Below are 26,642 nucleotides of genomic sequence, written 5' to 3'. Positions count from 1 at the left end.
GCTCCCCGAACTCTCATAGAGGAACTGTGGGAGCATCATTGTTTTGATGGATGACTGGGCCTTAACTGGCCGACCCTGGAACTTACACGTGGGACAAGAGGGCAGGAGGCTGAAAGGAAAACAAGAGTGGTTTGCGAATATGTGTGCGTGTGTGTGCTATAACTGTGCTCTGGGTGACTGTGTACTTTTAAAACATTGCAGGATGGAAATGGCTGACTGAAGCCTGCACTTGTGTGTCATTACAGCAGCTTTGTGCATATGTATGCCTGCTTTAGAAGGTGATGATGAAAAATGTGCTCTATTCTATAACCACAAACAGCTACGCATGCTTCATGTATTATATACTTATGCAACAAGCATTTCAAAACAAATACACGGAATGAAATTTCCACTAGATACCATTTTGACTGAAAAAGTATAACTCCTGGATGTTTAAAAGACTCATAAAGCTTGACTAGCAGCCTTTTCCTCTTACATTACTCCCTTTCTGAGTATCAAGTCTTTTAGTACTCCCACATTCCTCTTATGCCTTAATGTCTTTTATGCTTAGTCTCAACTCAGACCGGAGCATTTCATCATCTCTGCTATAAGATCCTCATTGCTAATTGTCAACCTGAATAGTCAGACCTGGCCATGTCTCTCTCTCAAAAAGTCTGGATATGTTTCCAAGCACATCAACTCAACACGACGTTTTTGGTTTCCAAAATCTCCAGAGCCACGTTTGTCCCTCTCAGCAGCTCCCGGCGGTCTGTCAATCTATACAGTCTCCAGTTATTTAAAAAAGTGTTCTATTCTATTCTGTTCTATTTATTATCAGAGAAAGCTGCTTTAATTTTTTTTCATTGGCACAAATAGATAGAACTGACCTTCCTCCATATCACAAATATTCCGTTTTGTTGATAATGAAAAAAATCACAACACTGAAATGTAGCTTTTTTGTTTCCACAGTTTCATAAATGCAGATGAAAATGCAAATTTAAAATACCAAAAATTTTGTGGACAATTACTGGAGACAAGAAACACCTGGTAAAGATTTTAATTCTTTACACTTATTAATAATGTTGGTAGGACACGTAGGACACATGTTCTTCATGAGATCAAAAATGTGTCTCAATACAGATTTTTGTACAGATTTGATCTTGTAAATTAATTCAGTTAAACAAGCTAAGCTTAAACTATTGGTAAACTAGCTTATGCTTAAGAAAACGAATCACCAACTATCTTGTAATCATTAGAGCACAAATAAAAAAAAAAATCAAAATTTTAAAATTCCAAAATGGACTATTAATAAACTAATTGTCTTTCAGTTTTAATTTAGCCAGTGGTTACACATATTGAGCATTTTGATGACATCAACTTAGGCTGTGGGAAAATCCATCCTTTCATAAACAAACAAACAAAAAATACATAAATAAATGAATAAATTCTTTTTTTGTTCAGTAACATTAAAAGTAACGATTTGCAGTAATTGCAGCTATAGTTTCGTCCAGGATGTGACTATACCCAGTATGCTAATGTGCATGTAAATTTCCTTGACAAATATATCGGATGAGGATTGGATGATGTGATGAGCCACAGGGATCACACATGGATACACACACACACACACACACACACACACACACACACACACACACACACACACACACACACACACACACACACACACACACACACGCACATGGTATAATCACAATTACACAAGCAGTAGGGAAATTATCTGATTTGCCATATGTGGTCTGTCTATCCATGCCAAGTAATACTGGGATGGACAAAAACATCTGGCCTTGTATCAAACCTGCTACCAAACATACACTCATGCACAGATGTATAAACTCACACAAACACACACACATATAGTAGGGATGTGATATCTGGAATAGTGGTCTATGAAACACAAACTGCTACAGTGGGGCAAAAAAGTATTTAGTCAGCCACCAATTGTGCAAGTTCCCCCACTTAAAATGATGACAGAGGTCAGTAATTTGCACCAGAGGTACACTTCAACTGTGAGAGACAGAATGTGAAAAAAAAATCCATGAATTCACATGGTAGGATTTGTAAAGAATTTGTAAACAATCGGTGGCTGACTAAATACTTTTTTGCCCCACTGTATATATAACATATAATATATACAATTAGCTTTAGCAATGAAGCAATGAATCACAATGTACAATAAATTACAGCAACAGTTTATAAAAAAGCATTTTATTATATTTTTTACACTTTACATACTTTGGAGGTTTGTTGTCATGTGCATCTTGAAGAACTTCATGTAATCTCAGAGTAGCTAAATGTTAATGAGATCAGGGCTCTGTTGAGTCCATGGCATCTACTGCAGATCTGTTTGTTCTGCTTTCATGACTCTGGCTGTTTGTTTGGTTTGATTTCATCAGAATAAACCAAATTACATTCAGACTCCTCAATGTACACAAATCCAAACATATAAGGGTCACAAACCTCTGCACAATATTATATGCGTGCATGTGTGTGTGTGTGTGGCTGTGTCTGCACTAGTGCAGAGTGTGAAAGCACTCACTGTCAGCATCAGCGAGGAAGAGGAAGCTGAGGAGGAGCAGGCCTGGACAGGAGTGCATCATGGGATATGTCGACACATGCATGCTGTATCAGCCGTGAGCTCACTGCCTCACTGTACAACAGGACAATAGAAACAGGCTCTCACAACCTAGGGAGGGAATCAGGGAGTCAGAGAAAGAAAGAAAAGGAAACACAGTTATTAGTCCACTTTTTAGAGAATTTCAGACATTATATCAACTGTGGCTACACACACACACACACACACACACACACACACACACACACACACACACACGGGCACACACACGGGCACACACAGACTTGAAGTGTGTGAGTTCCCTCTGGGCCTCACACTCCAGTTATGCAGCTGCCTCTCCCCTTCTCGCTTCATTAAGACCATACACTCATTGCCAGAGGTGTGTTTTGATGTGTGTGCACTTGTGTGTGTGTTTGAGAGAGAGAGAGTTGACTAAGTAGCTGATGAATTTCAACTTATGGCAAACATTTGGCATTAAAAAAAATCAGCAACTTCTGAAGTTCAGTTATGCTTTTCTTTCTTTCTTTTTTTTCCAATCTGCCAAGCAAGCAATGGTCTGAGTTTTTCTGCTTTATTTTTTTTGCCCATTATATAATCTACAAAGCTTTTAAGTACTACAAAGTACTTCAGTAATGGATTTCTTCCAAATGTGCGTCATATCGTCATGATTTCAAATTGATAAAAAAGGAATGACTGGCTTTAAGATGGAGGGGTGGAAGGCTAGAGCAAGGGATTGATGGATGATGGGCAGATTAAAGTGGGAGGAGACTGACTAGTTTTATCTGCTGGCTATGTTGCACAGTGTTGGATCAACATACAGCTCAATGTCTCTATCCCTTCATCTTAAGCCTCCTTCCTTCCTTACACTCTGTCAGGTCCTTTCCTGCTTTTAAAGTCTTTACTCTCCAAAACGTCACTTCCTCATATCCTTTCTCTTTAACTTACGTTCCTTCCCTTTTCCTGTCATTTGTTGTTACTCTCTCCATTGCATCATTCTTTCTCCTTTCCATCAGTCAATTTTTTTTGTATTATTCCTAACTCTCTGTCCCTCTAACTGTCTGTCTGTCTGTCTTTGTGCCATCTGCAGTGCCTGGTGTGAGTGTTTGGCATTAGAAGAGACAGGCGTCAGTCTGTGTGTCAGAAATCTCACAGCTCAAATCACATGACACAATGAGACATGGCAGATCACTGCTGCTGTCCAGAAGCTGACAGTGTTGAATGAGAGACACTGAAAGTGAGCAGAGGCAGGAGAGGGATGCGTCTGGGCCTATGCTGTAACGTACATGCGAGCATATGCGCGGGTTCATGCTCATGCTGCTTTACGTGAATTCCTGTGTTCGCTAACTCTGATTGCAAGTACCTGTAACTGAACTGTTTCTGTGTGTGCATCTACATATGCATCTGTGCGTGCCTGCAGCTGTGTCACTGAGAGGGTATGTGCATGTGTTTGTGTGCCTTCCAAAACTGGACAGATTCATCAGTGACGGCAGCAGTCTTAATCCCCTCCACTCGTGAACAAGCCATCTGATTAAAAAAAGACAAGGGGGGTGGGGTGGAAGAACACTGGAACCCAGAGCTCTTTGCATCCCTGCAGCTAAGGCAGCAAACAACTAAAACCCTCGCTGGATTTTCCACTTGGTTAGGTTTGGAACAATTACTTTGGGATAACCTAGATCTCTCCGTGCACAAATTAAGTCCTGCACTGATTTACACTACTCTAGTACAGTATGGCCAGGCACAATACTTATTGTGTTTCTTGAGGATCTACCCAAAAGAAAAACACGTTTTTTTTGTGTGTGTTCTTACTAACTAATTCACAAGTTATTTTGTTATTAGCTGTAAAAACTGCTCTCAATTACACAAACTCTACTTATTGTACTAACTACAGGGTGACTGCTATTGTCATTCTAAATGCATACTCATAACAGACAGAGCATTCTTCACAGAGCATTCATATGCACATTTGTGTAATTAAGTCTAATTTGCAGAAAATTCAATATTGGTAAGAATGGATCTTTTTTTTTATGTGTGTGTGTGTGCTGTGTATGCCCACTAATCACTGCAGCTTATTCACTGTCACTGGAAAAGCCTGCATTATTTAGTAACTCACTTCACAGCGTGTCACGTTAATTAAAGAGCTAACTCAGGGTGGTTTAGGGGATGGCAGTGATGGAGGTAGTGATAAATAAAAAGATATGAGAAAAGGTGTGTGGAGAGAGGAGAAATATAATAACGTGTAATGGAAAAAAGACTAAAAGAAGCCCAAAATACAAACTTACACACACAAACGGACAATCACACACACACAGCCAGGTAGTCACCAGATTGTCATCTGCTGGCTGTTGTTGCTAGTATTACTGACGGCCTAACAGAAAGCCTCCCTCTATGCCCGAGCTTCTGCTGCTGCTGTAGATCACAGTCGGCCCTAAGCCATTCACTTACATTAGTCCCTATCACTCAATTATACACTGTCTGTCTGCCTGGGCCTGCAGCTATCTGTTACACTTATCGCTGGAATAGCTTCTGGCAGAACAAAGACTAACTGAAGAGTGGGAGACCAGCTTATGCTTCTACGTCCGGGACAGACAGACGGACGTAGAAAAGTGAACTGGATTAGAAAATATGTCCGGAGCCTTGTTTCAGTAATAATAATAATAATAATAATAATAATAATAATAATAATAATAATAATAATAATAATAATAATGATCAAGAAAACATAGAAAAAAACAAGGTTAAATTCATTTAAGTGCTATTTATAGTATTTATTTTAATCTATTGCATTCTTCCAGTTGTTACAGTCAATTTAGAACAGAAACAATTCATTAAGAGATCAAAAGTTGAGAGCTGAGGAAGTACAAGTCAAAAGGAAAAAAAAAAACAAATTAAAAGAAAGTGAAAATCTGATCCAAAAACGGAAAGAAAAGGAAAAGAAAGTGTGGGCGGATGATGAGAGAGAGGAGGGGAGACTACAAAGCGAGAGCCTAGTACAGCTGGAAGGGATGTTGAGAAAGATAGAGACAAAGACAAAAGACAGATCCTAAAAAGCATAGCTTAAGGCAAACCGTGTGCCATGGAAGAGAACACTGAGAATCCTAATTTGATTTGATATTCCAAAAGCTGAGCCACCAAATGCAATTAGACATACTAATTAACTTATTCTATTTGCCCTGTTGAAATGGTGGCAGACTGACAGAAATGTCAATGAAGAGACAATTTGTGTTTGTTGCATCATAGCGCCGCACGAGAAAAAACAAGATAAGCTAAGTGGCAACAACAAGGTTTTTGTTGCACTCCTCAGCAGCGAGCTCAAGTTTTCTCAAAGACCATATTTTGATTATTTCGGGCCGCTTTCACACATGCAGCAAGTTTTATGGATCAGCTCATACGAACTCTGGAGTGAAAGCTGTCAGCTCATCTCTGGTGCTGTTATTTTATGAAGAAAGTCATCTTACAAATGACCTGTGTGAGATCATTTAGTAACCACGGTAACACCTGGTGGTTCCTTGAAAGCACTCGTGTGGCAAAACTGGCTTTTTTTCTTCTTCTCAAGATGACTAACTTAATTCCTAAAGGACTTCAATTCTCAGCTTTTCCTCCTTCTCGGTGTAGGTGGTTTTGACGGCAACATGTCGTTTGATTATTTAACAGCTCCTTAAACTAATACCACGGCTTAACGGCGAAGTTGAAGATGCTGCCTTGTCACTAACACACGATCTGAAAGCACTCACTGACGTAACGGATAGATAACAAGCAGTATACGATAAGAAAAAGAAGAAAAAGGAGCAAATTGTCAAACTGTCTCCTAACACAACAAAGAAAACACAGCTGGATATGGCTTGAAGGGAGAGTGTTTGTTTGATGTATATGACTACTGAGCATGTGCGTGCACATAAACTCATACACATGCTGATTACCAGTTATCCATCATCTTCCCAAGTGTACACAAACAAACTCAAACAGACTCCAGAAGTAAGCCCTCAGCATTTATTTAAGAGAAATTATGATCTTTAAAGGCACAAAACTTAACGTTGCGCTGGCACATTTTAATTGCCTCTGCAGAGGATAACTCACCCACCTTTGAGCGTTCAAGAGCAGCCGCTGTATGCAGGTAGATACATCATATGCCCATGTGTTATTATTTGTCAGTGTGAGAAAAACACAAGACAAGAGACACAGAGAAAGTGCTCTGCCGAGCCACCTCGCTGGCCTTTTCAAAAGTGACTCAGAGGGTGGTATCGTGTGGGCGCTGAGACGCACGTAAACTGTATACATCAGCTGCATATCCCAAAGATTCAAATGCTTATATTCAATTATTGTTTTTCATTACTGATGACATTTTCAAAAAATTAAGGCCATCTGTGCCTCAACTTTTTTCAATGTTTTCCACATTAGCCATGCATGACAGATCAAAAACCACATACATTTGTGAACTTGCTGCACCTCTTGCACCAACATTTTAAACCTGTAAATCCAAATTGGAGCAATACACTTGAAACTTGACTGCTGCGTGACTTATTGACCTCACCGAGTACAATGACGGAGAAGTGAAGAGCAATAGATTTTAGATGATGAATTGAAATCACATGTATTTGTGATATTAATCTCCACATTTTCAAAATAAGCAAGCTTTACATCTCCATTTGTTTAAGAGGACATATGATTTACTTGCTCTTAAAGATAAAAAGAGACGCCCCAATTTCCTCAGTTCACACCATAACACACGTCAAGCACTTTAATGTGAGTGCAATGTGGAACAGTGAGCTGCTGCACATATAGCTATATATAGCTATGAGAACAAATGACCAAATACCAGTTTTCACTGGGAAATGGAGCCCCCCAAAACTCTGAAAAGTCATTTGAGCTGGCTTTCAGGACACTGGCAGCAACAAGAAATCAATAAGACAAACTGAGAGGGGAGGAAGAGAAAATGTGATTGATTGAGATGAGGATTTAGGCTATCTGGCTGTACTCAACTTATCACTTCCCCCGGTTCACCAAACACTCTGTCCTCCTCCCCTCACGACATGCCTCTTATCCTTTCTTTCTGCCTCCCTTTATATCTTTCTTCAGCCTGGCTGCTTCTCTCTCTGCCTCCCCTTTTCGTTTTTTCTCTCTCCCTTCGCTACCCCGAACTTTCATCCAATCCCAAACTCTCAAGCAAACTATCATTTTCTTTTTTGCCTTTGTAAGATGGTTTCACCAACATCTTACCTCTCTTAAGGAGCACTGCAATGTCAATCAAGTGTCTTATCAGGTGATAACAGGGGATTTTGGATTTTCTTGAATAAAAATAAGAGCAAATTTCATACTCAAAGAGGCAAAGAGTACCTATTTCAGATTGCGAGACGGGCTTCTATTTCATTTCAGAACACATTTTTATTTTAATTTGCAGACATTACCCATTTTTCCTTCCTCCTCAGTTCTGTTTCCTTGATGTTAGAATAAAAGCTTTTGAGTTGGTTCTCCCTTTTCAGCAGCTCCTTGCGTGAAAGCAGTCTGTTCTTAACACCTGAAAGATGAAAATCCATACTGCTGTGACATTGCTGAATAATGTGGAAACCTCGAGAATGGCAAACTTCACAAGCCTGACTGGCTCAATACTGTTTAATAGCCATTTACAGTGGGGCAAAAAAGTATTTAGTCAGCCACCGATTGTGCAAGTTCCCCCACTTAAAATGATGACAGAGGTCAGTAAATTGCACCAGAGGTACACTTCAACTGTGAGAGACAGAATGTGAAAAAAAAATCCATGAATCCACATGGTAGGATTTGTAAAGAATTTATTCGTAAATCAGGGTGGAAAATAAGTATTTGGTCAATAACAGAAATACAACTCAATACTTTGTAACATAACCTTTGTTGGCAATAACAGAGGTCAAACGTTTACTATAGGTCTTTACCAGGTTTGCACACACAGTAGCTGGTATTTTGGCCCATTCCTCCATGCAGATCTTCTCGAGAGCAGTGATGTTTTGGGGCTGTCGCCGAGAAACACGGACTTTCAACTCCCGCCACAGATTTTCTATGGGGTTGAGGTCTGGAAACTGGCTAGGCCACTCCAGGACTTTCAAATGCTTCTTACGGAGCCACTCCTTTGTTGCCCAGGCGGTGTGTTTTGGATCATTGTCATGTTGGAAGACCCAGCCTCGTTTCATCTTCAAAGTTCTCACTGATGGAAGGAGGTTTTGGCTCAAAATCTCACGATACATGGCCCCATTCATTCTGTCCTTAACACGGATCAGTCGTCCTGTCCCCTTGGCAGAAAAACAGCCCCATAGCATGATGTTTCCACCCCCATGCTTCACAGTAGGTATGGTGTTCTTGGGATGCAACTCAGTATTCTTCTTCCTCCAAACACGACGAGTTGAGTTTATACCAAAAAGTTCTACTTTGGTTTCATCTGACCACATGACATTCTCCCAATCCTCTGCTGTATCATCCATGTGCTCTCTGGCAAACTTCAGACGGGCCTGGACATGCACTGGCTTCAGCAGCGGAACACGTCTGGCACTGCGGGATTTGATTCCCTGCCGTCGTAGTGTGTTACTGATGGTGACCTTTGTTACTTTGGTCCCAGCTCTCTGCAGGTCATTCACCAGGTCCCCCCGTGTGGTTCTGGGATCTTTGCTCACCGTTCTCATGATCATTTTGACCCCACGGGATGAGATCTTGCGTGGCGCCCCAGATCGAGGGAGATTATCAGTGGTCTTGTATGTCTTCCATTTTCTGATGATTGCTCCCACAGTTGATTTTTTCACACCAAGCTGCTTGCCTATTGTAGATTCACTCTTCCCAGTCTGGTGCAGGTCTACAATACTTTTCCTGGTGTCCTTCGAAAGCTCTTTGGTCTTGGCCATGGCGGAGTTTGGAGTCTGACTGTTTGAGGCTGCGGACAGGTGTCTTTTATACAGATGATGAGTTCAAACAGGTGCCATTCATACAGGTAACGAGTGGGGGACAGAAAAGCTTCTTACAGAAGATGTTACAGGTCTGTGAGAGCCAGAGATTTTCCTTGTTTGAGGTGACCAAATACTTATTTTCCACCCTGATTTACGAATAAATTCTTTACAAATCCTACCATGTGAATTCATGGATTTTTTTTTCACATTCTGTCTCTCACAGTTGAAGTGTACCTCTGGTGCAAATTACTGACCTCTGTCATCATTTTAAGTGGGGGAACTTGCACAATCGGTGGCTGACTAAATACTTTTTTGCCCCACTGTATGTATTATGGTAAACACTGTTATCACTGATGTAACAGATGACAACTCAAAGACAACATGGTTGCAATTATTTATTTCAGTCGCTCTGAAGCTGATGAATAGTTTGTTTCTATTTTTTTTTTGGGCCTCGGCACAATAATACATCCCACTAGCTTCACCGACTGCCTGTGGACTGTTGCCTTCAGGCAGGCGATTTGATTGCTTTAATAGCCGTTAGAGTGCTGAGCCAAAGCGAGTGCTTTTCTGATTGTCAGTCTCACAAAAACTGCAACTATTGCTCTCCACCGCTGACCATTTATGGCACCTCTTTCTGACAGACCAAAATACCCCGGACTGCATACAGTCTATTAGCAGGCAAGATAGTGTCATCATTTAGCCAGTGGGTGGTTCCAGTTTTCCCATTATGATTATACATTTCACCAAATAACAGGGAGGAAAAAAAGGGTGGGAAACTGTGCACTAAGCAGACTGCTGAATATGGCCAGTTCACTGGTTAAGCCAGCTGTGACTAACAGACCCACTCTTGAGTTTCTATTGGACCATCTCTGGCAGCCACCCATGATATCGAGAGAGCAAGAGGGAAAGAGAAGTAGACAGAGAGGAGTGGAGTGAAGTTGAGTGGATTAGCAAGAGGTGGGGGGATGACAACATGTAATTACCTATTTATCCAGCCTTTAGTGGAAGCCTCATCGAAGGCTAATTGAGCGGTGCATTAGTAAGAGGGCTGTAAAGATAGCAGCAGGGAGGGATGGAGGGAGGAACTGGGAAGAAGATGAGAGATGAGCACCAGCTGAGGGCCATGAAGGTTAAAGAGAGGGATTTCAGTGGCACACAAACCAAGAGCTGGAAAGAGACAGAGAAAGTACAGCAATGCGGTTACTTCGCTGTGGTAATTTTATGTCTGTGCCCGTGTAACTGGAGCTCAGATGCCTTATTTTAAGTAGCGGCAACACAGTGGAAACATTTTCAGCCATGTTTTACACGTATCCTGTTTTCATTAAATGTCTTTTTTTTTTTTAAAAAGCGCAGCAGGAGCTGTAAAAAAGAAAAAATCTTGTGATTTAAAATTCACATTAGAGCAGAAACTATAAGCCAATTAACTCATTAATCAACCGAAAGAACTGGCAACATCCCAGCAATGTAGCAACTTACCAGGGCACTGCACCACCATCACCTCGGTTATAGTGTAAACTGCACACACCATCTCTGAATTACACCACTTCTCATTTTCTCAATCAAGTCTGGTAAACAACAACAAAATTGTGCCGCAGTGTACTGGACAGTGATAAATCTGCAATGAGCCTCAGAAACAGTAGAAACAGCACTCGTGTACAGTACTTCAAAATCTAGTTATGTCATATTTTTCGTATTCTCGTGCTTCCAAGTGTGCTTCCTCCGGCGGCATTCACTGTACAGCGGAAAGCCTTTATCGCTGGAGGTAAAGTGTCACATCAGAGGCAGTCATCTCTGTAATGTGTTTTAGTATATGGATGGACGGAGAGAGGATAGATCTATGGATCGATGGGCCCGCAGTATGGTTATGGTGTGACTGCTGCTGCAGCCCTGTGACATGCTACACATGTCTAGCAGAACTGGATACACATCAGGGGGAACATGAGCGCTAACACAGGCACACATCCACAAACACACATACAAATATCTATCTAGCTGCCAGGGTGACCTCTAAAAGCAGGAATATGGCAGTAATAATTTACAGCCCTTTGAACGGCTCTCACATCAAATAAAATATGGATTTCCTCCAGAAGCGGGCTAACCCTTATGTAACTGGACCTGTTATCTACAGCTATAACCTATCTCCCAAATCCTCTTCTTTTATATACTATCTAACCTGGGTGCTCAATAGGTTCATCAACCTGAGAGCTCACTCAGCGCAGTCCTTTGCATTCTGCTCACTTTCCCTGAGAGTCCACTGAATGCACTTACAGTACCTGTGGTCTCAAAACATGCAACCATTCACAGAAACAGCCACTCACATGTCCAGTGGTGCTCAACAACTGAGCGAACCTCCTGTTTTCTTTTGACACTGAGGAGGACGAGGCGGCAGCAGCTCATAAACTCTACTTCACACATTCACTGAATTCCACGGTGCACCACAAGTCAATGGCCTTCCTATTGTGAGAGAAAACCACTTTCTTCGTCAATGAGAGGAGTGACTGCTGACTAGATAAAAGCGAGCTCCATTTGAAAGTAAAAAGTCATGCTTTTTCCACGCTTCCCTCCGGCTGATTTCATGCAAAGTGGGCAAATTAAATCAATCTAATCTCTCCTTTTCAACTATTCATCTGTACAAGCTCAGGGAAAACTTTGAAGAAGGCTGAAACCTACTGATTACTGGAAAAACACAGACACACAAATATTCCTAGCAACAACGAAACAGAGACAAAGGGGATTTTAAAAAGTCGTAAAGAGTAACTACCCTCAAGGTTAAAGGGAGTCCAAAAATACATTTCTAGATCAATCTTCTCCAATGTCATGTTACAACGTCTGAACGAGAAGGATGGGGTTACCAAAGCTTTTTTCCTCAGATTGATTTTGGCTAGCAGAGTAGTGGGAGTACATGGGTACGACTCAAAATAACATGCAGGGAAAAGCAACGATGTGAACACCATGCGTGGATTTTTAAATGTGTTTTTTTAGCACGTGGCAGCATCTTGAAGGATTCTTTCCAACTATATAATCAACCATAACTATTATAATTAGGAAGGAAACGTGCCAGAATCTTGATTATGTCTTGCATATGCTGCTGCCAATTTAAAGAAGGTAAAGAAGAGCAGAAAGACCAAGTTGTACACATGCAAAATTGCTTAATGAGGTGTATGTATAAACTGAGAAATAAGAAATAGCTTTGCTTCGAGCTGTGACACATGCAACATCACACACTTGTCACATGTGCCAGTTCCATTGGTTTTCTGCAGGAAAATTCAAACATGCTGGGTAACTTTCCAAAACACAAGCTGCTGAGACTACAGTTTACACAAAACCTCATATTTTCCATTGGTGGTTACTTTATATGGATATGAAGTTACATAGTTTGAAAGGACAAAGGTCTGAAAAATGGAGAGATGGGAGAGCAAAAAAAGACAGGAGAAAGACGATCTGATCGCTACGAGTTAAAAAGAAAGACAGGAGAGCGAGACAGAGAGAGAGAGAGAGCCTGGCTATATATCCTTTGGCTCAATAATTAAGAGTGGGGACAATAAATATGTAATGGGGACTTTTTCCACCAAGTGCGGCTGCCTCTCCTTCTTGGAGATGGGACCGCGGGGAGACAAGCCTGGGAAGAGCAACTAAGCACATTGGCCATTAAAAATGGATGCAAGGAACCCTGACTGGCCCTGTCGACCAACCACCCTGAATGTTGTGATGAGAGTTGCCGTGGTTACAGGGTTCCCAAATGGTCCTTGGTTGTCAGGGTGAATCAAATCAGACATCACAGCACCTCCGCCCTTCGTTGGGCTGCTGCCGCTAGGGGCACCGCAACACAATGATGTCACCAAGGAAGGAAGTTTGGACCTGCAGTGTGTATGTGTGTGTGTGGTTTGAAGAGCAAGAAATCCAAGAGGCAGAGAGATTAACATGATTTCCCAACCAGCCCTTAAAAAGTTCTGCTTGTTAGTATCAGTGCTCCATTTGTCTCAACTGGATCCAGGGTTTTATATAACAGCAGGCTTGCTTGTTTGAGTTCCTAGAGTAAGATGAATACAGTGGAGTGTTAAACAGATAAGGATCTTATTGCGCCATGACTTCAAAATATGACTTGCGTCCCAGATCTATCAGTGATGCATGTTTATCCAAACTCATTGAGACTTTTCAGAGAAAGAAAAGAATATTTTGTTTTAGAGAGAGCGACAGGAGAGAGGGAGCAGTGGTGGAACTCGGAGACTTTCCTAAAAGAACTAGGAGGTTTGCTTATTGGCTTTCTGGTGGACATTTTGAGAAGATTGAAACTGCCCTCATATCTGACCATTAAATATGAAGTAACACCCAGCGGCCAGTTAGCTTAGCAATACGACTGGATGGAGGGGAAGAAGCAGGAGGGGCCTTAAGGGTGCTGTTAGCTCGATTTTGTTATCTTTCTTCAGAGACAGGTGAACTGTTTACTGTTGTTTTCACCTTTAGCGATAAACTAGCTTATCATGGGAGTCATAGTGAGCAGTAATAAAGTGCTTGAGTGTATTAATTAACATCACCTTTTACATACAGACTGACTGTGTTGTTCCACAAAGCAGGAAATCTGCACCCATGATGCACCCATAAAACAAGCAGCATCACTAAAAAAAAAATCTGTATGATGTAGCATAAGCAAAAATACTCAAGTAAAGGTCCTCAAAACTGTGCACACATCTATACAACATTAGAAAAAAATGTACTTAGATACTTTTAACAATTGTTTTGGAGGCAAAATTAGAAAAGGACATGCAGAGGGTTGGTGTGACAGAGGAGGATGTTGGGGATAAGAATACAGGGAGGAAGATGAGCTGCTGTAGTGACCCCTAAATGGAGCAGCTGAAAAAAGAATAAGATACTACTGCTTGTATGTGAGAGTGGATAAAAACTGCAAGATGTGAGCACAAACAAGAGCAAGAATCTATGATGCGTGTGATGCTGTGCACGTATAAAATGTGGAGAATATATGCATGTGCTTCCTTCTGTGTGTTTATGTGTGTGTGAGTGTTGGCCTGTGAGGAGAAAAGACCTGTAAGGTGGTGTACACTTTATAATGGCTAGTGACAGCAGTGCAGAGGTTGTCTTACAGCAGAGGATACTAGGCACCATGAAGAGAATACTGCAGGTGCACAGATATGTGACCTGCAGTGCTTTCTCACAGGCATTAACACAGCAATATTCTTGGTTGTTTGGTGATAACGATGAAGGCAGCAATGGAAAATCTTGCATGTTGCAATCTTGCAGCTTCAGGCTTGTTAAATGGACCCTAACACCTCCACATGCTAGGGAAAGATGAATGTGAAAAGCCTGCTGTCTGTCAAGGCATGTCCTAGTTTCTATGAGCCATTGATGCTCAGAGTGACATACAACTGGAGAGGATTCAGAAGTCAGGGGTCAGGGAGAAAGCATTTGGCTGAATGAAACGAACACTCACAGAGTAAACATGTACAGTACATACTCTCTACTATATAAACTGTAAAACAAAACCTTTGCTTGTGATTGCTGGAGACACGCATCACTCGATGAATTAATTGCAGGGTTGGTTTACCTAAAACAGGGCTCATGGGGAATGCTGTTCAAGTGCTGAATCTGAGAGCACAATAATCTGACACTGAGTGCTTTTTTTTATTGCTAGCACTAGTTTTTCAGGGCTAGAGCTGAAAGAAAACCCCATATATGTATAATATTTTATGCTGCTGAATGTTGTACCATAAGTTAAGGGAGCAAGCTGTCTGATGTGACGGTTATATAAAGTTGTCGTCAGAAGATGTTGTAGAACCTTCAGCACTGCTTATTAAAAGATTTTGTACACTTTGGTTCCATATGAGCACAAAGCAGGTAGAAGTACATACTTGAGCACATATTGCTCCTTTCACAATGTGGTTATAAACTACACACATCCAATGCATTCAATCTCAACTAACTCTTCTTATTCAAATGTTAACTACAAATCACAAATTGAGGGTACAGAAGTTTTCCAAATATAGACTACTTGGCATTGGACCGACAGCATAATCAAGGTTTATTACAGAATGTTTTGTTTCCATATAAAATCAATGTTGTCCTTAAGATTCAAAGAGGAAGAGCTTCCCTCTAGAACAACGAGCATTCTGCACTGATTTCTGCCTAATGCGCTGGAGGGAAATCACTTTGAAATAGTCACCGATACCAAATTTCTCTACTGCTTAGATTGGTTGTGAAATTTCGAGTCCACACACAGAGCATAGACTGCAAGACTTTAAGGTGTTTTCCTTGAAAGGCTTTTCTTTAGAAGAAATCCTGTTTCTTGTGCACTGGCTTCTTCCACTACAGTCCACCTTCATAAACACCCAGCTCATCTCATCTCCTTCTTTTCACCCTCCTTGAAAAGTCTACAGTGAAAAAATGAATCTCATATAACACAACGCAAACTGGCACTGGATAAACACCAACGTATAGAAAACAATAACAACAACGCTCATATAATCATAAAGAGGCATAATGATCTAATCTGTCATTTCCTCAAAGGCTGATAGGCTCATACATCAGCACGTGAAAAGTAATTCATCACGGGGCAGCGGCAGATTATGGCAGTGTGCTGATGGATAGGAGCTGTGGATGGAGAGGATGGCTGAGTTGCCCTTGTCGAAGTTATGAAAAGGAGAGGTACGGGCGGAGGGGGGATAGGATGCAACGAGACCTAAATGTGTTCTGAACAGACTCATTTGTCACGCGTTGCCATCGAGGGACGTCACGGCAGTCAACAGCTTCTGCACCTATACAGTAGTAACTGTGTGCGAGAGGGTCATCTAGTGCTCTGCTACATATGTGACACTGTGCAAGTGCACTTAATTACTACACTGACTGATCACCGGGGAATAAATTTTGCCCTTAACAAAGAAAAACACAATGCTTTATGTGATCTGCGAAATGTGCGCACGTATGTGCATAAGCATCCATTCAGCGATATGTGTTGTGGAATCCAAAGCATTTGACCCCAATCTCTGTTTCTGCATTATTTATAGTCTGAAGCCAGCTTCCCTTTGTTTGTTTTTCAAAGCTTGTATAAGGAGCTGAAGTGGTGGAAGAAAGTGAGGAAAAGGGAGGTGAGATGACAGTGAAATATTGCAGAAAGCAGCACTTTTCGGGTAAATCTGTTCTCTGAGTAAACACAAGAAATCACATCAAAAATATTCCTGCTAATTGATCACTTTGGACTTTCCTATAGTTTCCCAAAGGGATTTAAACAGTTCAGACCATATAGTTACTGCAGCCTTGCTGCAGAATGGGATTTAGGAGAGTTGTCGTCACAAACTGCACCAATGTACACTTGAAAATCCCTTTTCCCTTTATATCTGACACACACACACACACACACACACACACACACACACACACACACACACACACACACACACACACACACACACACACACACACACACGTACAAACACTAGAGTTCCCTTCCCTGGGCCTAGCCGGCAGGGCAACAGTGTGCATCCACAGAGACCTGCTGGGCCAAATCAATAGCAGCCAGCAGCCTTCCACAATGAGCGCCACCATTTTACTGGCTGCCACCCAGGGCAGCAGAGAGGCAGCTAAATTGTCTGTGAGGAGAGTAGAACGGCATAGCTAGGCTGCTTAAAATGAGCACACGTCACAACAGGAAAACAAAACAAAAAAGAAAAGAAAATATCTCTGTGATGCAGTGTGTGTCTGTGCTAGGCAGCCAATTTGAGCAAGCTTAATGTATGCTGCTTGTGCAGATGGAGTTGTGTGCGCATGGGCGGGGAAGCCCATTTGGGGTAAGCAAGCTTATCATAACTCGCTCGCTTGTATGTGAGCATGTGTGAGAATGACAGAGTGCGTTTTGCCCGAGTGAGTTGATGACAATACAGAGGTTTCTAGTTCTAATCAAAGAGGGATGTAGTTTTACAATTGTCTTTTGGATGATCGCTCTCTTTCATATCATCTAGCCAAAAAAGCATGCCTACAAACACCGCATACCCATGCACACACTTTATCTGTTATTATGTCTCTGTTTTTACACACAAACACACACACTCACCCCTGGCATGGCAGACTGGTTTCTAATCGGTGAGCCAGCCAAGAAATGTCAGATTATATTATAATCCCGCGTTTTAGTGCCTTTAACTCCATACACATATATATTTGCGTGTGTGTTTGTGCCATAGTTTTTACACTGGCCTATCATGTCTGCCTTTCTGTGAAAAGGGAGGCAACACAGATGCCGACACAGAGACTCGCACACACTTGGACATGCACACACCCGCTGGGGAGCACAGACAGTCTCAGGCTCAGGCGGTGACAGAGCTGTGCAGGAGGAAGGGGATCAATCTGTGACGTGACTGATTTCTGAAGTGTCCCTGTGTTGCTTTAAAAAAACCACACTGCTGAAACAACTGAAGACCAGTTGTGCAATTAACCTATGTGATGATCAGCAGCTGCTTGTAGATATATATAAATTATCTTATCCAATGCTTTGAGAGTTTGAGTATCAACACAAATAGATGGTATTCATGTAGAGAGGTATGTTTCATAGCTTCTTATACACAAACGATTAAGAAAAACTCTGAATAAAACTGCTTCCCCATTCAACTTTGTGCTTTGTTCTATGGGTTGTTTCGTGCCCTTTTATGAACAATCTCAGGACGCTCACATTTCTCAGCATTAGGCTGGATACCTTGGTAAGCAGTCGAAACGCGCCTAAAAAAAAAAAATCACTCCATTGAAAAAAAAACGCTCCACAGTTTATTGATGTTCGAGCCGAGACAGCGGCAGAGCCCCGTCTGTAACTCTAGAAGACAACCTTGTTATTTTCAATAAACCTATTACAGGAGCTTTTTATGAAAGGCCGCAGTAGGTTAGGTGTCTCTTTGCTTTGGCCGAGAGATTCAGAGTATGCACAGGGAAAATGATGCCAATCTGTACACCAAGGGATGTATTAAATGACCAGTCTAATTTAATATCGAGATATTGAGAAACCTGCTAAGGCACTTCCTGTGTCTAAAGGGCATCCAGGAATGGAGTAGTTGGGGATTGCTGAGTAGGTGGTTTGGGATACATTAGAGAGGAAAGGCAATGATTTCATAGCACATGTTTATAAGAAGAATGATGAGCACAGTATGCAAACCTTTTCTGATGGTTCAGTGTTGAGCTAGATAGAATATATTTAGAGATAGCATCTCCTAATGTTGATATTGATATTAGTGTTATAGCTATTATATATATTTAAGGTATCACACGGCTAACTTTATGTTATCCAATAGACACTACATTTTGAAGACTTGTACATATGCTGTGTCATTCAGATAATCCAAGCCGTAACCTCTGAGGCTGAGAACTGACTTGGAAGTGCAAAAAACTGCAGTTCCTCAGGTCTCCACTAGAGGCAGGCTCATAAAGCGAGTCGATCAGCATAGAGCCCCGTATTAAAAACACATATGGCTGCTTCTTGGTTTCTTTAATCCAAATATCAAAAATGGGTATTGTCACTATCTATAATATGCATAATAAAAAATGCATTCTGAAATAAATGAAACACTTATTGTGAACTAAGTCCATCTGATATGGCAAAATCTTAGGCCATGCCTGCAACATTTGCTCCCTGGTGTCTAAGGTCTTCTAAGGACAAAAAATGCCACGTAATTTCAAATGTTTGGTGCATGTAAAGAGATTATTCATCCCCATGCACACACACACACACACACACACACACACACACACACACACACACACGCCCAGACTTACACATGCTCCCACACACTCAACGAATCCACAGTCTACAAACCCCGAGTCTTTTAGAGCACCAAAGGTGAGTCTTACTGTGGCTGTTACACATAGAAAACCCACACATCACATATCACGCATCATTTAATCCCAGGTGCCTTAGGGAGTCTGAGGGAAATAGCACGGCTGAACGTAATTCCTGAACATGAACAACAAGAAATAGGATTTGTGTTGGACTTTCAGCCCCCCAGAGAGAAGCCGAGAGAAAATGAAAGACAACAGGATGAAGAATGATCATGAGAACAAAAGAAAAAGCTCAACTCAAAAGACCTCTTCTGATTCAATTGGCAAAAACAAACAACGAAGACAATCAAAGTTATTAATTATAAATCAACAGACAAGCAGCGATGAAGGCTAATCCTGGACAGGCAGAAGAATTAGGAGCTAAGAGAGACTAATAGAATTAATGAGCTGTGGGTGATTGGTGGAAACCAATTTTAGGTTCCTAGTTGCGGTTTGGACTTTTGTTTGAGAATGGAGAGGTTGTGAAAGTAGGTAAAGTACTGAAACCCTGTCATTGTGGTTAGAACAACAGACTCCAGAGGACAGAGCAAAGACTACGCCTTCATATTTGTAATGACCTGGATAATTACTCACTGTAGAATGGAATAGTCATCTGTGAGACGTTCGTGTCCAGTGTGGACTTTGCAGCTCTATTTCTGATTTATATAAAACAGCAGTAACGTGTATCGGGTTGACATTAAAAACATATGATGGGAAACATCTGCTTGCAAGGGGAAAAAAATGAGAAAAAAGTGTGTAACTTACAGAAAATGTAAAATAGACATAGCCACTGTCACCTCACAAATTGGTTTGTGCCATCCTGAAATCTTGACTTGAGCATTTTTTTTAAACATGACATGACACTGTAGCCTCATGTGCTGGTAACATGTCAGTACCAATGATAGTCACACCCAAGTTTACCCTACTTTCGTTTTTAGTTTGCTCCAGCCAGATGCGGCGCCTCCTGCTGGCCATTAGAAAGAATGTATGTTTAAGGCAATCCATCGCTGACTTCACTTTTCAGACTCAGGGCCGTGCCCATCTTTTATTTACAATCAGTGGATAAATTCCAAGACAGAGAGGTGCCAACACTGTCTGACTGACAAGTAATCTCTGGGAAAATACCACAGCGGTAATGGATGACTGCCAAAGAAAAATAAAGGAAGAAAGAACAAATGTTTAGATGACAATCAGTCGTCAAAGTTATATATTCAAAAGTGGATCAAGCAGTGGTTGGAAGCCCTGTCTTTGCAGCTATATGTGGTGCAAAAACTCATAGCAGTGATTTCACAGACATCACCTGAGTTTTACCGCTGTGTCAACTGAATAGTGGCTAAAGATAGAATAATGTTCTAATGCAAATGCGTGTCACTCAAGCACTGCTGTGAAGACAATTTCTGAGGAAATCTAAAAATGAATAAATGATTAAATAAATTCATAGCTTTAGAGGACCTAAGGCAAAGAGGGCAATAGGGAAAAAACAGAAGTAGATTCTCTGGCAGCAAAAAAACGAAGTGATGTGGAAGTCCTGCAGCCGTGCCACTAAGCCCCCACTGCAGATTAAACTGTACAGTAGTAAGCAGGGGAGGGAAGGAAAGGAGGGGAGAGACAGATAAAGAGAGAGCCAAAAAAGAGAAAGAACTGTAAAGAGAGAATAAAGCTTTGTGGTCTGGCACCAGTTTGCTATGTTAAACCATCATGCGCACCACAGGGATAGAAGATGAGGAAGAAAGAGCACAACACACACACACACACACACACACACACAGAGGAGACAATAAGTGAAGTAGAGGGCAGGGAAAAGAAGACAGAAAAAATAAATGTGAACCTGAAAAGAGTGCGTAAGAAACACATAAGTCGTGACTGTGGCCGTTTGGCTCGGATTGTGCGCTCATGTGATTTTGTGTGTGCAAGTGTGGTTGGAAAACAGAATTGTTGTGGTTGTGCCTGGCTCCTTCAGGGTGTCTCCCTGCCTCCCTGGGATTGGTACATGAAGGGGATCTGTAAAGGGACAACCCCAAACACAATCTCTTTCGGTCTCTTTCACACACTCTGAATCTCTCCTTTATTTTTCTTTATTCCATGCACTCCATATCTCATACCCCTTTCCTCCTGGAAAATCCAACACAGATACTCAGCCTCCCTCTCTCTCTCGCTCACAGACACACACACATAGGGAATACACAATCCATGTAATAAATATGGAAATCTGATGCCAGTGCTTCTCTATTATGGAATAATAAGCAGAGCACTGCTAAAAATGTCCATGAGCAGAAAAAAAATCTTTGCTTGCTTTGATTTAAAAAAAAAAATCCAAGTAAAAACAGGATACAACCAAACAGTTTTGTTTTTCAGTAATACAGAAGCACGAAAAGAAGAGACATGAAGAACACGCCCACCTGAGTGGAGAACAGATGAAGCTAGGAAAGTCTTAAGTTAAATTTTTAATACCTTGCCATATGCTCATCTCCACAGGTGAAGACATCTTCGCTATTAATTAACAATTCACAGCCTGTATGTGGGTGTGATTGCGTGATGGACGGATAAACACAAAAATAACGAGGCAAAGTGAAGGATGAGTGAGCATGGAAAAGAAAAGGGGCGATGAAAAGACAAAAATTAGGTGTAACATGAACAAGCAGATCAAGCAGAGAACAAACCAATTAAACAGAGACATGACACGTAGAGTATCGATTAGCCTCAGATGCTGGGAGGAGTGTGGGAAAGTGAAAGCAGGGGGCAATCTAGATATCAGACATAGAAAAAGAAGGGAAGGCTGAGACAGAGGGGTGAACCGATGGACAGATGATAGGGAAAGCCGATATAGATTGGAAGCTGTCCCCTCCAACTGCAAAGTAAATCAATAGCATCGTTATGCCTCTTCCACTTGTCTCAGCTGCTCGTCCACCTATTCCACTCCTCTCGGCTCGTCATCTTATCACTGTTGCAAGCAGCGGCACAGCTGGATGCTGACTAACTGTAGCTGAAGCGAGTGCCTCCTGCTCATCCCTTTAGACTTACGGCTTCCTTTCACCACAAGCGTGTCTCTCAAAATAGCCTCTTCTAAAACATTTACAGATCATGAGTGAAGGGGAATATAATTGTAGGCACGCTTACTTTTTCACTCTTCCACCACACCAGGCAATAAATATAAGAAATATCTAGGCAGATATTTTTAACAAGAACCTTTTTTTCCTTATAATAAGGCCAGCCTGTCGTCTTCTTCCTTTGTATAACTTTTTTTTTCTTGACTCTGTCTTTTGTTATCAGCAGAACAGCTTGACTCGAGCAGCAATCTGGCACTGTTGACCCGCTCATGTTTTCCTGGTTTAAACTGTGTAGGCTGGGGTGTGGGGACCAATAGCACAGCCACTATAATTACCAGCCCAACTCATGAGTTCCCTGACCTTAACGTCACCCAATCTGGCCAAACATTTACTGCATGTATAGGCAATCATGTCACAGCTTAGTGCATATGTGTACACAGAAAAGTGCTGACAAGCATGCAAGATACACACGCAAACACATGCACACACACACCTGGCTCTGCAGACACTGGCATCCATCACATCTTGTGAAACTTAATCTCCCCACAAGGTGGAACAGCTGCAGAGCCACGCATGTACACGTGCACGCGTGCCCACATGTGCGCACAATCACACACAGCTCAGGAAAACAGCAGAAGATCAGCTGGAGTAAACTTGTTCATCTGCAGACTGGCATGTCACAGGGCACCTCTGACCCGTCAGTAGCAGCCTGTGGTCGTAAAAGCGGTAGCAGTCACTGCTTAATGTGCCCGAAAAGTATCTGCAGAGAGCAGCGAAAGCAGGTCTTGTGATGCATGTATGTGTGTATTCCTTTTCTTTTTAACAGTTCAAATCAAACAGGCAGCTAATCATAGGCATCACAGTGTTCATCAGTGTTTCGGGAAGGGAATTATTTGGTTTCAGCTTTCAGTTTTAAGATACACATTAGGAAGTGCTCACACTTAGTGTTAAAAAAACCTTTCACAAGTTCTTTGCATAGAATATTAATGCGATGAACACCTGGTCATTAAATTAAATATAACTTGGATGAATAGTTAAAAAAAAAGTAAGTGTAGTTTTTTTTTTCATAGCATGCTAAATGTAGATTCAAGCATAGTGGGGTTAGAGAAACAACTGCATATGTGATATCCGTCAAGCACATGCAGGCACCTCTCCTACTTACCTTCTCTATGTACATCTCTCTCTCACATCCTCAAACCTAATTGCTGTAAAAGTACTTGCATGATTGATTTGTAAGCTAGTGAGGTCTGTAATGCTGCCATAGACAGTGTTTGAGCAAGACTGCTGACTGCTGTCAAACACGCATACACAAAAACACACAGCCATCAGCACATTACAGCACATTAGAGTCTTTGAGTTATGGCATAAATACAGGAATATAGCAGCAAAACTGTATGCGGTCATTACATCTCTCACAGGTGAGAGCATATTGCAGACTTGATAACCTGGACATGCTTCACGAAGATCAGCTGTGTTTCGAATTACCTCTTATATGTGTCCAATGGACTGGATGCAGGCTGGCAGTGAAATCCACAGGCAGAAATTCGCCCTCTATAATCCACTGTAGCCTGCTAGAGTCTAAAATGTTCACGCAATTTTGCATAAATTCGCAAGGAGCCAACTCAATACAGGTTGAGGTGACTGACAGCCATTAACAAGTCCTGTTGCTTTGAGTCTACACCATTAGCAGTCCATCCAGTCTCCTCTGTGCCGGTGGGATCGGTCCAGTCATGGGAAAATACCTCTGAGCATGTTTAGAGGGGGAGCACCAAACCCCAGGCAGCATCAACCCCGGTGGAAACCAAGCGGTTTACAGCCTCCTTAATCTCTAATCAGCATTAAAAACCTCATTTCATGGGCCGCTCTAAAGCGAAAAGAACTGTGGTCATCTCGCAGCAAAACAGACAGAAATGCAATTCTGATTAACAATCTATTAAGTGTATATTTATATGGCTGTGACATAAAATAAAGAGCACAAAGATCAATGGGCAACAGTCATCTTGTCCTGTAAAGCCCCAGTAGGAATAACACAACGAGAGAATAGCCTCCCACAGAAAAGGACAGGCTCTAATAAACCGATCACAATTAATAAAATTGATCAGGACAAATTAAGATGAGCACTAACTCTCCATTGACTCTCCACGACAAGCTCCAAGTCCTAAATATAACAGAAATATCACAATGATTTCCCAAATGGTGTGAATTCAAAGCCAGGGCTTGCACCTGAAACACCCATAAAACAAGTACCTGCTCATGCTGGACAGGACGGATCCGCCAAAATAGTCTGATTATATCGCCGGTCATACGTGTTTAACGCCGGAGGACGGACGCGCACGCATGCACCCACACGCGCACACACCACGAGCGGAAAGATGCGAATGGACGCTTTGCAAAGGGAAGGCTTAATGACAAGAAGTTAAGGCTCGGCTGTGCACAACAAAAAGAACAACAAGAAAAAGCAACTACGGGCAAAATGACGAGAGGCGCGCTCACCATATCAGCGTCCTGCCAGGCGCCGTCGTTGGGAAAAACTCACAGTCTGAATAGATTGAAGCTCTCCGTCACTCGTCTCCCTGTGTAACATCCACCGTGGCTGCAGCCGCTTTGCCCAAATAATCCAGCGCCGTGCGTCTGCTCTCTCTCTCTCTCTCTCTCTCTCGCTCCAATAATTTCCTACCCGGTGTGTGTGACTCGGTAAGGTAGCTGCTTAAGTCCCCCGGTGTGGTGGCTGGAGTGAAGTTGGGGCATATTTAAAGCCGCAGGCGCCGCTCATAATGTTTGCGACGCTATTTCTGGGGAGTCCGTTGCATAGTTCCATACAGCGATTTGGAATCGCCAAAAGGCTTCAACTCCCGTTATCGTCACTCCCTCCCCCGGCAAGAGATGAGATCGTCCAGGCAAACGAGTGGCGAGAAAGGGCTGGTGGATAAGGAGCTCGGCAGTAGTCACATATTCAGTTTCGGTGTCTTATCAAATTGACAGGAGTGAAATAAGTCTTCTCAATTATTTTGGGAAAATTAAAACTTCATGTTTAGATTTAATTTTTTTTTTCTTCTTTTGTCAAAAGGCTCTCTGGGATAAAATGCAGAATTTTAGAGGGAGGGGTGCAATCACAGGAGCAATTTATCTGTGGACAAGTGGTGTTGATCTTATCTGCAGCTAGGAGCAGTTCCCAGATAAACTCGGGCTATTGCCTGAACATTTCATGGTATTAGGCCAACAGTCGTCAAATTGTGCTATTATACAGACACAGAAAAGGGAGTCCAACAGGGTGATAGCAGAAACAAAATCATTTTCACCTTAATTTTGCCAAACAGATGAACTGCTCTGACTACAGCTTAGTTAACTGTATGATGAGTGCAAGATCAAATCCAAAATCTTACCAGATGGAACTGCTTACAGCGATTACATGCTTCTAACAAGATTATGCCAGTATGGATGTTAGTGATTTAGTTTGGTGTTAATTTAATGCATTGCTGTTTATTCATATGCCAGAATGGTCATAAAAGAAGTCATCCTCGCAGGCAACAACGTGTTCTGAGCAGCTTCAACAATTCACTCTAATAAGGAGATCAAATCAATAATTACGTATAGGCCTATAACAGCGTGTGAGGTTAAACACAGTGTGGCTTACAGTGTTTCTACATTTCATTGTTATGATGAGCTGCAGAGCAAGTTTTGTGTGAAAATAAATATAGATGGCGTGTAAAAAGCTAACAGTGTCAGGGCTGACAAAGATAAAGAAAGTCAGCAAAGTCAGCCGGCGAGACGGGCCTTAAGACACGCGTGCGCCACTCACACACATAGGGAAACACTTAGATGCACACAGACTTATCTGTGTGTGCTGACCTAGAACACCAAACACAATCAGTCGTTCAGCAGATTCCCATCAGCACAATGTAAATGAGATGGAGAGCCGTAAACTTGCTTTTGTTGCAGAAACTCCTCAGCTCACTGGGTGAAAGAAAACACAACCTCAGGCAGGGCTGGGACATACACGGACACACACCCACACAGATGCAAAGCTCTGTTTCTCTCGCAGACGCACACGGGAGAACGATGTGAATGCCCATACGTGCATGATGATGCACATGCACATGCAAGGACACTCAAAAGATAACCACTCAGCACATAGGAGATAAGGGGTTTGCCATCAAGATAGCGTCACTGGCTAAAATAGAATTCAGAGCTCTGTTTTGATAAGCTTCAAGACACAGCACCACGTTTGCACAATACACATGTGCTAATGTGTCAGTTTGTTTCCTATACTATTCTTTGCAACTATTGTTGCTATTGTTTTGCTTCATTTCACCC

General features: G+C 41.8%; 1 protein-coding gene across 1 annotated transcript in view; it reads right to left on the bottom strand.

Annotated features, from left to right (window-relative positions):
- Positions 1-25,036, bottom strand: part of ptprdb (protein tyrosine phosphatase receptor type Db) — an 89,665-nt gene extending 64,629 nt beyond the window's left edge. The window contains exons 1-2 of the mRNA XM_085357022.1: positions 24,822-25,036; positions 2,540-2,686 (exon numbers count right to left, since the gene is read on the bottom strand). Of these exons, the coding sequence (XP_085213148.1) occupies positions 2,540-2,621 (82 nt within the window). The 5' untranslated portion in view covers positions 2,622-2,686; positions 24,822-25,036. The remainder of the gene's footprint in view (positions 1-2,539; positions 2,687-24,821) is intronic.
- Positions 25,037-26,642: the final 1,606 nt, after the last annotated feature.

Source organism: Diplotaxodon limnothrissa, linkage group LG6 (assembly GCF_057381915.1).
Source record: "Diplotaxodon limnothrissa isolate DT_005_m linkage group LG6, D_limnothrissa_male_GT1.1, whole genome shotgun sequence".
Classification (NCBI taxonomy): Eukaryota; Metazoa; Chordata; class Actinopteri; order Cichliformes; family Cichlidae; genus Diplotaxodon; species Diplotaxodon limnothrissa.
The sequence above is the reverse complement of the archived record's forward strand: the minus strand, read 5'-3'. Positions and strand labels throughout refer to the sequence as shown.